Source organism: Sander lucioperca, chromosome 11, assembly GCF_008315115.2.
Source record: "Sander lucioperca isolate FBNREF2018 chromosome 11, SLUC_FBN_1.2, whole genome shotgun sequence".
Lineage (NCBI taxonomy): Eukaryota > Metazoa > Chordata > Actinopteri > Perciformes > Percidae > Sander > Sander lucioperca.
This window is the reverse complement of record NC_050183.1, coordinates 3,266,333-3,281,122: the sequence shown is the minus strand read 5'-3', so window position 1 is coordinate 3,281,122 and position 14,790 is coordinate 3,266,333. Positions and strand designations below refer to the sequence as shown.

The 14,790-nt window shown below is 41.9% G+C and overlaps 1 protein-coding gene across 3 annotated transcripts in view; it reads left to right on the top strand.

Moving 5' to 3' along the window:
* Positions 1-1,930: 1,930 nt before the first annotated feature.
* tsc22d2 (TSC22 domain family 2) overlaps positions 1,931-14,790 on the top strand; it is a 42,422-nt gene continuing 29,562 nt past the window's right edge. The window contains exons 1-2 of one of the 3 annotated variants that reach the window (XM_031307171.2): positions 1,931-3,950; positions 4,002-4,368. In XM_031307171.2, the coding sequence (XP_031163031.1) occupies positions 2,768-3,950; positions 4,002-4,368 (1,550 nt within the window). In that variant the 5' untranslated portion in view covers positions 1,931-2,767. Of the gene's footprint in view, positions 4,369-14,790 lie in introns of all 3 variants that reach the window. The other 2 variants (XM_031307169.2, XM_031307172.2) reach the window with 2 other exon arrangements.

The window sequence follows — 14,790 nt, the reverse complement described above, 5'->3', positions numbered from 1 at the left end:
AAGAAATTCAGTTGAAGGAAGATGGAGTAATCATACAGCTTTAGTCTTTGAAGCAAGTCAAATAAGATATATGGGAAAGTAGAAAGAAACTGGAGATCATATCTGCTTCTCAAAATAATTGTGTACATTGGCCTTTAATGACAAAACACATGCAAGAATGAAGGTTAGAATGGGAGGAAAATGAAGTCCAAATTATGAAATGCTAGATACTAGACAGGAGTGTATTTCTCTTAATAATTGAATGTGTTTTGTTTTGTGCTTTACCCTTAGGGGTCACCATAGTCATGGGCCATGTGTATGAGGCATTTCCTGCTTCCTGGACAAGACTGGATATGAATACTGGCCACCAGAAAAATACTTGTATGTTGTACTGGAAATTCTGTCTATATTAGCACTAGCTGGTTTGAGAGATGTCAAGCCTTTGCTGAAGCAGTTTTATGTAATGATATTACTGGTTGGCGATTACTTTGGCAAATTTACTTGTACTTAAAAGTTTGTCTGTCAATGTATTTCAGCCCTTTCAGCCCATCTTTACGGTCGAGGCTGTCCACCCAGAGCCTATTCTGTTCAAGGTTTCTGGGAGTTTTTCCTTGCCACTGTCGCTCATGGGGGAATGTTGGGTTTCTGTAAATTATAGTGTGATCTATAAAAGTTAAATAGGGCCCTGAGATAACTTCTGTTATGATTTGACACTAAATAAAATTTATTTGAATTTACACTAAATGGGCAAGGTGTGCTGTGACAAGTTGAAAGTTGACTTCCACATAGGACAAGTGAGTTAAGCCTGATTGGATGTGGCAAATATTTAATTGTTATGCATTTCATGGTTATACATCAGATTTTCTTCCAGCAACAGCATTGTGAGATGATTTCCTCTATTTTACGTATGATTTAGTTCATGATTTTAGTTTCACTTTAGTTCAGTTTGTAGTTAAAGATTTGAGATTATTATAACTTATATAATAATATGTTTTAATTCTATACCGTCTTGAGTGTCCTGATGTTGTTTGTTTTGTGTGATGATGCAATTACTTATTGGGATTAATAGTGTAGCTAGACTAATTTATTTATCTTGATGACCTCAACATGTGCACACTCAGTGACCAAACTGTCACACACAAACCTGTAGGCTACATTTCTAAAGACTGCATTCATGAGTTGTTCTGTCATCTTCGTTAAGCAACAGTATGCCAAGTAGCCTAAGCAGTGTATAAAAAGGACAGGCTCTAAAAAAAATCCCGGAGATAAGTGATTCATTCATAAACAAAAACTCCTGTCATGCTTAATTGCTTGAAGTCAATGTCTGGCGGTATTCTTTTATAGAATGAATGTTTCAGACTTTAATACCAAATAGAAACAGAAATTTTCAACAGAGTACAGTTGCTTCTGTCAGGCGAGTTCGTTGTTTCATGATGGCTGTAGGCGAAATGCAACGGTAAATACAAATGTTTACTTGTAAAATGTATTTGTAATTCGTGAGGATATCCGAATGTATACTCACCTAATTATAAACCCTACATCACCCAAAACTAACATCTGTCGACAGCTGGCGAACTCATTTCTTCCTCTACCTGGGGCAAGTATTTCTTTCCCAAGATGGCGAAGGCATGTCCCGCCCTACTTTGCCTTACTCTGCCTCTGATTGGCTTACCTTGACCTAACCTTAGCCAATCCCACTCCTTTTGCCTAAACCTAACCAGCCCAACCAACGAAGAAAACGAGTACTAGCCAATCAGAGGGAACGTAGGGCGGGTCATTTCATTGGGCGGGCCAACGGTGACATGCCGTTCTCTTAATACATCCGTGGGCCATGCCTTCGCCATCCTAGGAAAAAAAAAATTGGCCTACTGGGGGTGGGACGTTAACCGGAAGCTAAGACGGCGTCGGCGACAGAAATAGTTTTTTAGCCAAGTAAAACTAATTTAGCTATTTTATAATTGTAGACAGCCTCACCAACTTGCTAGGCAGTACACTAGATAGGAGTTTGTGGCGTCGTTGAATTAAAATGTTGAGATAACAGAAAACTAGTTCCCCTTAATACCCAGGATGCATTTCGCTTTTGCCATCTTGTAGAGTGGTTGGGTTAGAAGAGCGGCAGGCAGGAGTTAGCCACCCGTTAGCTTACTGCAGCTGTGGTAAAGTGGTTATCTGTCAGCTAGCTGCTAGTAGCAGCTGCCAAAAGTGAGCTGTCCACACGGAAAGAGGCAAAACTCCACCGACTTCGAGACGTTTTCTCTGTCTACCGCTGGATTATATGTTCTTTTTGGAAAGCCAATGGATTTGTTTACATCATGATGTCGCACATGCTGGTACCGAGGTAGGGAAAACTAGCTAACATCAGCTAATTTAGCTAGTCGGCGAGAAATACATCTACAGCTGAGAGAGAAGAGTGGGCTGCGAGACCGGGCCCGCCTCAGACTAAAGTACCGGTGGCAGCTGCTGAACAAGAACTTTGACAAGGGCCTGTTTGAAACTCCGCTGCCGGGACACAAGGAAGGCCAACCGGGTGTCAGAGAGGCCGGAGGAGGAGGACGGCAGTAGCCCGTGTGCTGTGACTGGACATCACTGAGCGTTTCAGGAATTTCGCAGGGTCTGGCCCCGGTTGAGAAACTTTTCTCAGACAAGAGAGAGGAAGAGGAACGGTATGGAAACGTCCTGTGACGGTACGTGTCTGTGTCATATCCCTCAGCTGTGAATTACTTCGCAAGGCATTAGTCCAGCACTTTGTTTCATCTGGGAGCAGACGGACTTGACGCATATAGTCAACATGTCGAAAATGCCGGCGAAGAAGAAAAGTTGTTTCCAGATCACGAGTGTAACGCAGGCTCAGGTGGCGGCCAGCAGCATCACCGACGACACCGAGAGCCTGGACGACCCGGACGAGTCCCGAACAGAGGACGTATCGTCGGAAATATTTGACGTTTCTCGGGCCGACCTCGGGGTGTGTGAGATGAGTTCATCCGAGGAAACATTAAACAACGTAGGAGAGCCTCACGAGGGCCAGCCGCCCACTACAGGTCCTGTCAACGGGGGACTCTGTTATAAAAGTATGGTCACTGGTCGTGTCACCCCACATAATTTAGGAGGAAATGCGCCTGTGCCAGCTGCAACTCAACCCTTTGTTCCGAGCTCAGCCACCCATCCGTCAGTCAGTAATACAGTCAGTAATCCTACCACTGTCTCTACCAATGTGGCTCACACAACTCCTGTTAACACCAGCTGTAGTTCACGTTTCAGAGTCATTAAACTTGACCATGGTACTGGAGAGCCCTTCAGACGGGGCAGATGGACTTGCACTGAGTTTTACGAGAGAGACTCAGATTCAAATGTTAATCGAACTGTGGATAGCATAAGGCCAACTTTCACCCTTGATCACAGTATAGACAGGGACAGTGGGCTAGGGGCCACAAGTAACTCAGTGGTCACTAGCAGTGCTTTTTCCACACAGGCGTTGGAGAACACCATGGACAGTGGCTACTCCCATCCTTCAGAGCCTCTGCAGCAAGGCTACAGCTTGGCTCCTCAGATAGGGAGCGGAGCAAGTGCCTTCCAGCCCACAGGGTATACAACTACAGCATCACAGCAACCTCAGGCTCAGGTCAATATGCAGCCTGTTGCTCCCCAGACCTTCCTCTCTAACAGCGTCAATGGTGTGCACCATGGTGCCATGCATCAGATGTCTCCCATTATGCCTCCTGCCACGCAGGCCCAGCAGTTTGCCTATTCTACTCATCCTACTGGCCAGCCAGACTTTCGTCAGCAGCACTTTGTTTCAAGCACTCAGAACCTTCCCATGTCTACCCTCCTTGTGGGGCCTCCTACCAGCCAGGTACCATTGTCTCTAATCACCCCTGCTGGTCCAGGAGCCCAAGGGCTGGGCGGAGAGGGAGCCTCCGCCCAGGGCCTCCTGCTGCAAATGGGCAATACGTCAGCCATGGCACCCATCCTTCCAGGAATTGGCCAACAGCAGCATGTCAACCAGACTCAGCCTTCAGGAGGGTTAGGTATTGCCCCAGCATCTTCCACCACCACCACCACCTCCCACAGCGGTGTCCAGAATGCACTTGCCACAGTGCCCAGTACCACCAACACCCCTCCAGGAGTGCCAAGTCAGACAACAGGCACAGGAGGACTTGTCAAGCAGCCCCAAGGAGCCCATGGAGGAGCAACAACAGGCCTTCCCTCTGCCTTCAGTAACCTGGCAGAAGACAGCAGGCAGAAGTCTGATGCCCTACCTGAGTCCAGTGCTGTTGTGGTGCCAGGGAAAGATGCTGTAAAGCCTTTCTTGGGGGATGGCCTCAACCTGCCCACTCCTTCTGTCAACAGCCTGTTTGGCATCCATATTTCCATGGATGTGGATGAGGACAGGTAAGAGGGTATAATATAAAAAAAGGCCTATGTGAAATGAGTCCACTGCCATAAATGTTGTTTGCTGCTTTTTTTGTTCAGCTGTGGGCATCAGTAATGCAATATTATGGCATTGATATTGGTTTGCTAGAGTGGATGAGCGAAATAAGAAACAGTCTTTTACTGGAGCAGCATTGACACATTGTTGGAGATAGTAAGTGTATATCTGGAAGTTTGCCCTCATTTTAAACATTCTTGTTGCATTCTACTGCAGTGTGATCATACCCCGCACTGTGGAGAACGCCTCTCCCTTCACCAGTAGGTGAACACTAAGTGTACTTAAGTACATTTTTTTTTTTTAAATTCTGTTTCTATGTGTAAAGTAAATGTAAATTGAGAGGAAGGAGGGGTAGTGAGCCAATGAAAAGTGGCAGAGACAGGAGGAATATTCTGTCTTTGTCATTAGTAGGCGACCGACAAAACATTGTTTAGTTACTTGCCTCTTTACACACCCACAGCCCCCTCCCTCAAGCTTCCATTCAACCATACAGGCTGCTTGGGTTTAGGGGGCATTAACAAGCACTTGGAGATGTTACAACACATGCAGTAGCTTTGTTTTGTAGCTGAGAAGGGAATAACTCCCCAAACGTAGGCGGTCAGTTTTTTTTTTCTTCTTTTGTCTGTCTAGGAGAGACGGCTAGCATACTCCCCCTGAGCAGCAATCCCATCTTCCCAACTTTATACCTTGTAAATACCAACTCTTCACTTGTATACAGTACTCATCATATGTACACACTATAGCTATTTTTAGGGTCTGTCGGATGGCAGTCACACAGCTTGAGCTGAAGTGTTGCCACTCATTGCCACTTGCCACAAGCAAGCAGAGGAGAGTTGGAGAGGTGATGTCTCAGCCAAGAATGACCTAGATGAGAGCTGTAGTACACACACACACACACACACACACACACACACACACACGTGCATAGTCTGTCCTGTATTTATTTTATTTATACCTCAGTGTTTTTCAGTGTGCTCTGTTATGTTCTTCAGTGCATATTATAAATAGTACAGCCAGAGGAGGTGTTTGTGTGTGTGTTTTGGGAGGTTGAGGCCTGATTTTTTATTTTTTTTTTATTTTTTTTTTTTATCACTCATAGTTATTAGATAGTTGTTAGATATTCCTGAAGCTAATTACCATTTACCAAGGGGACTTTGTCCCAGCAGCATCACACATGGGTTAGTCTGGCTCAACGGATGTAGATTGCTGGGATAAAGCCTGACATCCGGCGCGTCTCTCATGTGCCGGATGTCCCTCGCCATCTCTATCGGGGCTTAGCGCCGACCAGTACTGTTGTGATTGATTTAAAGAATTACTAACCAGCCCAGAGTGTTTTTTTCCCTTATCCCAGAATAGATAGGCGGTTTAGATAGCCCATACTCCAGCGCTGAGAAAATAGGTCTGGCAATGCAAGACTACACATGGGTTGATTGTGTGCAGAGGGGAGAAACATTGTGTGTTGTCACAAATTTCATGAAAGGAACAGCCATTGCCCGTTTCCTAGTCGTGTGTGTGTGTGTGTGTGTGTGTGTGTGTGTGTGTGTGGAGTAACATCAGTGGCCGTCTGTGTAGCTATGGTGATGCTGGCAGCAGGGCAGGACAGGACGTGTCAGGGAGGTGGAGAAGACAGACAGACGTGCACACAGACTCACACACTTGTTGCAGTGCCGAGCACGTAAGCCACCTGTGTCTGTAGCAGCGATGACATGGCCAGACTGAATCAGCAGGATGATGTCTGCATTCTACTCTGGCTCTTTAGATGAGTCCTCGTTAGGCCTGTCTATGTCCATGTTCATGTTGACACATCAGCTTAACAAAGTGTTGACTTGTGCTGACCTGTTAGGAGGTTTAAGCTCTGTCTTCTTCTTCTTCTTCTTCTTCTTCTTCTTCTTCTTCTTCTTCTTCTCCTCTGCAAACTTGCTCATTTTTCCATTAGATTGTAAATGATAGAGACTTGTCATAAGTTAAAAAGGAAAAAAAGCCTTGTGAGATAGGGTCCCATATAGGGCTGCTATAATTAAAGTGTAAAATGTTATGTCTTTTAAATCAGATTTAATTCACACATCCTTAGTCCAGTCAGTTAGTCTGCAAAAATGTTTAGAAGATAATTTCCATTTTAAAACCAACACTATTGCTCAACAAAATAAGAGCAACAGTTTTGGTGCAAGTTGAGTCAACACCAAACTGAACATTGCTAAAAACGTTCCTGTTGATCACTTCTGCACCAAACGTTTGTACAACGCATCAGCATGCTTGGTAACTATAAAATGAGAATGTTGGACAATAACATTGTGCACAGTGAACCACAGAAATCACTGCATGCACAAAAGCTTATATCTACACAACTTTGAAAAGTAATTTATTCTATAATGAAAAGTACACAATGGCAACGTTTATATTAAGACTGGATAAGCCCCTATATCTCCTATGCACTTTGCCTAAATAATAAGAACAGTGGAACTGTTTTTGTCGCTTGGATTCTGCCCCCTGCATACTTAAACACTATGTAAAATGTTGGTTAACCTCAAAACTTTTGCAGTTTTGGGTGAGGTTGTGGGGCCCAAAGGCAAGTTGGCAGTCATAGGCATACTTAAACTGTCATCAGTTGTAATTAAAATGCCTTGATAACTTTCTTGTAAATCTTTAGCAAGACAACAAAATAAAGATATTTCAAAGAACTACCCCAATATAATCGGGACGGATTTTCAAACTCTTTTCAGAGGTGCAATGTTCTGTGCACGAGCGCAGCCTCGTTGAGGAATCTGTTCCAAGTTTCATTGTTTGGTTCTGTTTTGAGTTAGAGTCCATCACAAAAGTGGAACAAAGCATTGTGGGTGTGGAGTTGTGAGATTAGAATGATTTCCCCTCAGCTTGGAATAGTTAGCATCTCTGCTCGGCACGCTGTATCTCTGCCAAATAAAGTGGCGAAGTTGCCCCTGGGACAAATTTGGTTTCCTTCGATGGGAGCAGTTTGGCCTTTAACTTAATTACTCCTCCCAGGACCGACCACCCTTGCCCTCCCCTTGTACTGTCTCAATTAGAATATGAATTATTAATCCATCATAGATTGTATTTCTCAAACTGAGGAACAGTGGTATCTTTATTGCGCAGTGGAGAGAAATGTGGTCTGGAGTTTATTGTGGTATACAATTTACTGTAGAACATTACATTTTATCCAGAGGAGGAGCACAGTAACTGAGCGAGAACCTCATTGATTAATCTGATTTGATAATGTGAATGACTAATATATAATTGATGAATTGTGTACATCCCAATTATTAACCTTTACCTGAATTACCTCCACATTTTACTACTCTGCCTTGCTTTAATTTGACTCTTCCTCTGCTATCTGAAGTATTTGCTCGAGGCCTGCACTCACTTCACTCGACCCCTCATTCTTCCTCTCCCTGACAACAGCCTGACACTGTTGGTTGCTGTTTTTCATGAGGCATTTCCAGTGTCCCAGTTTTACTGGAACACAGTTTGACTTGTTTGACAGGGCTAAAAATGATAGTAATGTTGTAGGAAGTGAATATCTCGTGTGGGTGATGAGAAGGTAGGAAGGTGGTAAGAAGGTTTGCACCTGCTGGCCTTTTCAACATTACCCTGCCTCACCTTTGTGAATATACACATTCACATTTGAGAGTGACCCATTTCAGCCACAGTCTGCTGTTGGCTACTGAAGAGTATGAAATACAAGAGCCTTTTGTGAAGGTTATTGTCCCTAGTCAGAATGGGGATTCAAACCTACCACCATCTAGTCACAAACACAGTTTCATAAACTTACGTTGGTTTCCGTCAGATTAAAAGACTGCCGCTTGTATCAGCAAGCAAACCGATAAACTTGGGCCAACAAAAGAAAAGTAAACCATCCGCCAAATTTACAAACCACCTCAACATGTCTGATAGCCAACATATGATGTCACCATGTAATTGTGGAAACTCAAATACCCACAAGATTAATTTCTCCTCACACACATTGAATGTCACATAAAGTTGTAATCTGATTGGAAGCTTTCTGAAAGGTCAGCTGCAAAGTGTGTGTGTGTGAGTTCAACTTGGTGGAAATTGTGAGTCGTCCACCTCCAACTGGGACTCCTGCAGTTCGGAAAACAATGGTTGAACTGGTGGAGAGTCATTTTGTGAAGAGACTCTTGCAGTGCGCATCCTTTTTCATTTGACAAAGTTGACTTTAAACAACTTTTTGCATGCCTAGAGTGATAACAAATTGTCAAAAGTGTTATTGACTGATATTTTACACCACACAAATGCCATTTTAATTTTACCTTTATTGTAGAAGAGCCTACCTCCATTGATCGTTAGTCTGAATATGCACATGTTCAGTACTTGTACTGTAGCGCCTCTGTCAATTTTATCTCTTGGCAGTTTGACAGTTTAACACAAAGGGGGAGGGTTTAGGGTCAGGTTTGGGATTGTGTGTGTGTGTGTGTGTGTTTTGAGGGTTGTAGTGTGGTTGCCGCAGTGCCTGGAAACAAGGGAGCAGCTTATTTTCCACAGATAGCTGACCTGCCTGAACTTCCAGGGGACACATTCCAGGAGCCCTGAATGGCTGTGATTGTGGGACGCCCCGGGCTGAGCAGACGGGTCTGCACCAGCTCTGTTTTTGGGCTGGACCACTGGCCCTGCCTCCTCTCAGTCTCCCTCTAATGTGTCTGTTCTGGCTCTTTTCGTTTTTGTCAATCCCTAACTGAGCTGGTAACACTCTCCCACTCTGCTGCTAAACTGCTGATGCATTTTTTCCCATTCACATTGTCTTTTCTAGTTTAATTAACCACGGTAGACGCCTCAGTTCATAGACAAAACTCTCTTCTCTTTGCTTTTAAATTGTGGTGAAAGTTGGTGTTGAGCAATCCCCAGCATTTTTTTTAAAAGCATAGTAACTGACCGGAGTTGGCTTTTAATGATGTCTCCTCGAACTACCCTCATATTTCTCATTAACAGTTTTCAACTAATTCTGTCCAAAGACAATACTCCTCTCCTGCACACAGGCAGAGCAAAAATAATGTCTTCATTTTGTGATGGTACAGTAAATTTGGTTAGATTTTTAAAACATGCCAAACATGTAATATTTTTATGAATTTTTAAAGATCTGAAGAGGCCAGCGGTGTGAGGCAAAGTGGTTGACTAAGTTAGCATAGCAGGACCCACCCTGTTATCTCAGCAAGATGTGGTCAGGGGATCACTTCCAATTAGAGTGGACCTGCCAAAGCAAGTAAACAACCATGCTCCTGGAGGCCTACCATAACTAACTCAATTTGTGCTGGAAGCAGGGCCATTGAATCAGCCACAGGGTATGTTGCAGGCTGTTCCAGGAATAAGTACAGTGTTTAAACTGTTGGTCTTTGTTCTACTTTCCTAAATGGTCTCAGTACAGAATAGGTTAGACCCCTTTTTTTTTGCTTGGTTGGTGTATGTTAAGTATGCACAGACTCATTTGTTCTTGTTACCAGTCTGTACTTTGTACATTGAGAGGGGTGGGCTACGTTGAGCTGATGGATTATGTAATGCTCCAGTGTATGTGTTGTAACTTTAGATGTTAACAATTTGAGAATTTAATGACTCAAGAATATATTAACCAAAAATACATTTGTCTTTAGCGTGTTCTTATTTTACACATCGGTTCCATCTGATGGAAACAGTTTTATTCAGAAGCTGGATGCCAAATTTTCATACGTAAGGATAACTGACCAGGGGCCGGTTCCATAGAGAGATTTTAGACTGGTCTGTAGTGTTATGTCAGTTTTTATGTTGCTCTTAGATTAGTCTAATGCAAGTTTCACAAAAATGAAGACTATTTTAAGGCTAGCCCCATGACTAAGAGCCATGTTCCCATGCTAACAATCGGTGAAAAAGAGAAAAGTATGGCTCATAATTAGTGGTAACAATGTTGTGAAGTGAGTATTAAGAAGGGAAAAAGCTTTTAGAGACAGCCGTTACCTGTTGAAATATTCAGCAGAGATATTGTTAGTTGTTTTGCTTGTCCAAGGAAACTATCCTGTGCCACTACATCTCAGTTCTGCTGCTGCTGGAGTCGGGCCTGTGTGCTTTGAAGCGGTTCATCTGTCAGACTTTTTTTTTTTTTTAAGTCTTAATTTACCCAGACTTAATGGCAAATTAGTCTTACTTAAAGTGGCTATATGTAACTTTTAGTTTGTGTTGAGTCTAGCTGCGCTTTGGACAAAAGTGTTAGTGTTTTTACCACACCTGCTTTTTACGGTGCTTTATTGCCCACTGTATTACCGAGTTAGCATTACCGGGAGGTCATATAGTCGCGATAAATGTTTTGCTCTCAGACAGAAAATCATTAATTTACAATAAGAGAATATGTTACAGATGCATCGTTGCATTTCAAGTGTTGCATACAGTAGTTTAGCCTACTTTGGATGCATCGTGAGCTAAACTGGGTAACAACGTCATCACTGTCACTGTGTCACCAGCCAAAGCATTAAGAGTTTGTTGTAGCAACCAACGTAATAATAGCAAAGATTTATATAGTGCATTTCATAAAACCCATCAACGCTTTACACAAGTACAGGGGGACAAGGGGAAAGAAAATAGTAGGCCAACACAAACACGGACCGAAAAGAAATAAAAACCCTTCACTAAATGGAAGGGGGACTTAATTTAATGTTGGCTACTGACGTACAACCACATCTCGCATTGTAGAGTTATTTTATAAATGAAATAGACATATTACATACTTGAGGGCCAATCCGGGGTGAGTTTGGAATCATTTACAATCCCGCAATTGTCTCCATCTGTTGAAAGCCCGACCGAAGTTGACTCGCGTTTTCGCCTGTCGTCACTTTCCCTTTCCCTTTTAGTTGTTGTTCGTTTAATTTCCTTCTTTTTTGTGATTGTCCTACACCAGTATCAGCCATAACTACAACAGATCACTTAAATAACTAAAAATAAAATTAAAATACAACAATGCCTAGCCTATACAAATAAATCTTCTGCTACCTTTCACCTGGCTGGATATGCTAACACAGGCTTTTCCGGTGTTGCAAAGAAATCTGTGACCCTTCAGAATGTGTTACTGTAATGCCGTCTACCTGCCGTATTCATTCATGTGAATATGCAGGAAAAATCAAACCTGAGCAACGGCACTAATAAAAAGTACGTAAAAATAGCGTTCTCATTTAAGATCATTACATGAAAAATGACTGTTACAGAAACACTAAAAAGTTACATGTAGTCACTTAAAGATAGTCAAGAACTAGACAGCTTGGAGCAGCGGAAGAGTTTAGACGTCTATCTGAAGTCTGACTATTACTTTGATCTAAGCCATTGTCTAAGCATGAAAAACAGTAATACAAGTTGTTTTCATACTACAACGACAGAATGTTAATGTTGAAGTTCATCCAAACTAAGCCCAGTATGCAGTAGCTATACCTCTAACAAGCTCACTTTGGCTGTTTCTTGTGACATTGACATATGGGGGCTGCTGTGGCTGCTGACCTAAAACTGCAGCATGGAGCACACAGTGGAGGGTGATATATTAACGGACTTAAATCAGTTTGAACTGTTTGGCAATAAGATATTTAAGTGTGTCTAAAACAACACCCTTCTTGAGATCTGTGCTGCTTCAGAGTTTCCTCAAATGTCACCCTTCGGATTTCCGATTTTGTTGTCTCATTGGTTTACAGTAAAGTCAGATATTCTGACACAAAATTGAGGAAGTGAAAGAAAGAGAACAAGCACTGGGCAGAACTGGCCTCATCTCAGAGTTTGTCTTATGCTAATGATGAGCAATAATAAATCTCAAAGTGCAGTGGTGAAAAATATATTTCCGAGCAAGTAAAAACATAATAGGGAAGGGGTAAATGAAGTGGTTAGGTGATTCAGCAGTTCTAGGACAATGCCTTTTTGTAGAGGCTTTTAAAACTGCAGATCAGACCTTAGTCTTCAGGCATTGAGGAAAATATTTGACTAGAGGTCTGTGGGATATAAATGTCTTTAGCTCTAAATAAGCTAACCAGTTGCTGGAGAAAATGTTGAGCTGTGTGTCTCAGCCATTCAGTCTCCCAGAGTGTGAAGCAAGGGCTGAACAACAGGTTTTCAGTGCCTGGGCCCCCTGGAGACCGAGTTGACTGAATAGTGAGTAATGAGGATGTGTGGAAAGCATGGCAGGCAGATGCATTTGAGTCATCCATTCTCTTCTGTGCTCTTGCTTGCTTTCAATGGGTGTCGTCTACTGATCTGGCTCACTGGTGCTTGTGACTGTTCATCTGTTCTGTGTGTGTGGTAGTATGACAGTGGGATTGGCTAAGCGAGTTGAAGAGAGGCTCCAAGTTTGAAGAAAGAGTGAATAACAGATTTTAGGGGGTGCTCATGTTTGGCTTATTCTCGGCGTCTCCAGGGTCTTGGAGTTTTTTGTTTTCTTCAGTTTCTTTTTCATTTACCAATCACTGCCTGCCTTGTTTTTTTTTCCAGTCCGTCCCAAACTTCTTTCTAATGGGTTATCTGTGGGTACTTAAGTCCACACACAGTGAGACAAATCACTTCTAGGATAGAAGTTATAAGATATAAGATAATTCAGTTTTACTGTTCTCCAATGAACGTTTCTCTCTTAACTGAGAAGTGAAGGCTAAAAGGTTGTGATACTAAAGCCAGACTGGTACTACATTTTATATTCAGGCTTACGGTATATCATTATACTGTATATCATATATATTTTTTGGGGGATCTCTTGAATTTGATTTTTGATAACCATTAGGATCAAGATGAAAAATAAAGATGTGAAATTGTCAGAAAAGGGCTGCAATGAATGATAATTTTGATTACTGACGGATCTTGCAATTATTATTTTGATTATTCATTGATTATTTTTTTAAGTATTGTTCTAAAATTCTGATAGATTTCCATCACATCTTCCTGAAGGTGAAGTCATTAGATAACCAAGTCAAAAACTCATTTCTTTATCTTGCCCATCGTATCACAAAGAAATGAAGAAAATCCTCACTATCGAGAAGCTAGAACTAGGGATCGTTTGGCATTTTTGCTTGAAAAATGACTTAAACAATGAATTGATAGCACCTTTGTTATCAATAGCACATTTGTTATCAGTATCTATGTTTTTATAGAAAATCTTGTCTTGTCAGGTTGTGAATGTTTAGCACAGCAGTGGATTCACTCTCAAGTGTTTTTCTTTTTTTCTTCCACAAGTTCTCATCAAGTAAGTAAACATGAGCACCACCTGCTCTGAAGGCCAACTAAGGTTATGGATCTAACATCGAGGCAGGCAATGCAAGTTCTTTAGGGTGCTTTTTTTTCCTGTCTTCAGCTGAGAAAGGTGCAGGTTTTGCTAGAACCTACGTTTCCTGCTTTGCTTTGATGTCCGCTTTCATATTCTGTCAAACACTTCCTCTTTTGTCTTCTTCCTCTTCTTTTTCTCGAATCAACTTCATCTCAAGTGTCTCCTCTCGCCAGCGGAGAACCACTCTCTGCCCCCCCACACACCTCCTCCAGTGTCTTACAATGAGCAGGTCTTTGCAAGGAAACGGACGTGAGTCATTGTGGCTGGGTAGACTGATAACGGTTTATTCGCTCATTCGAAACGGCTATACCAAACAGATGGTACCTCAGCTTATCACTCAATCAGGTTTGATTTGTCATACGTGCCCAGAGAGGCCATCCAGAGAGGCCATTATATACTTTATTTTCTAGCTTGCAACAAATAACTTCCTGTAATTATGTGATCATGTTCTAGTGTGTGTATAACTACTACCACTTTTCATAACTCTTTGTTGAACTTCATACTGTTGTGAATCAGACTCTGCTTACTTGATTTCTTTAGCAGAAATGCTGAAAACAATAAAAAGTCAAGTTGTCATTGTGATAATCAGAGGCCTTTCACCCTTTTTGAAGCTTGGCTATTTTAACACTTTCAGTCCTTTTTTATCTTATGTGAACCATCATCAGGCATGTTGACCTCTTGGTTAACACTATGGTGAGGTGTGATGACTGGTTCATTTTGAACTTTCACACTATGATGCCTCTGTCTCATCTGAGTCAGCGTCTAAGTTTAACATGTTAGAACATTTCACCCATATTCGTATCTATCTTACAACAGTCAAACAAAGGTGAAAAAGTGTTAACTGAATGTTAACTGAAGAGGGTCACTTAAAACCACCTATTTAGTTGATATTTATTTTTTATTTTTTATTTAATCTATCAATTCTATTTTTGATTTCTACATTTGGTGCCCCTGTGCGCTGCTCTGCCACTTTGCTACTTTGCTACCATCATATTTTAAGAAACACTTTAAATAAGTGTAAGGGTTAACATGGCATTACCAATTTTGGTATTTGTACAACATTCAATTTTATCGTTATACAATCGGCTATACAATTTTTATACCG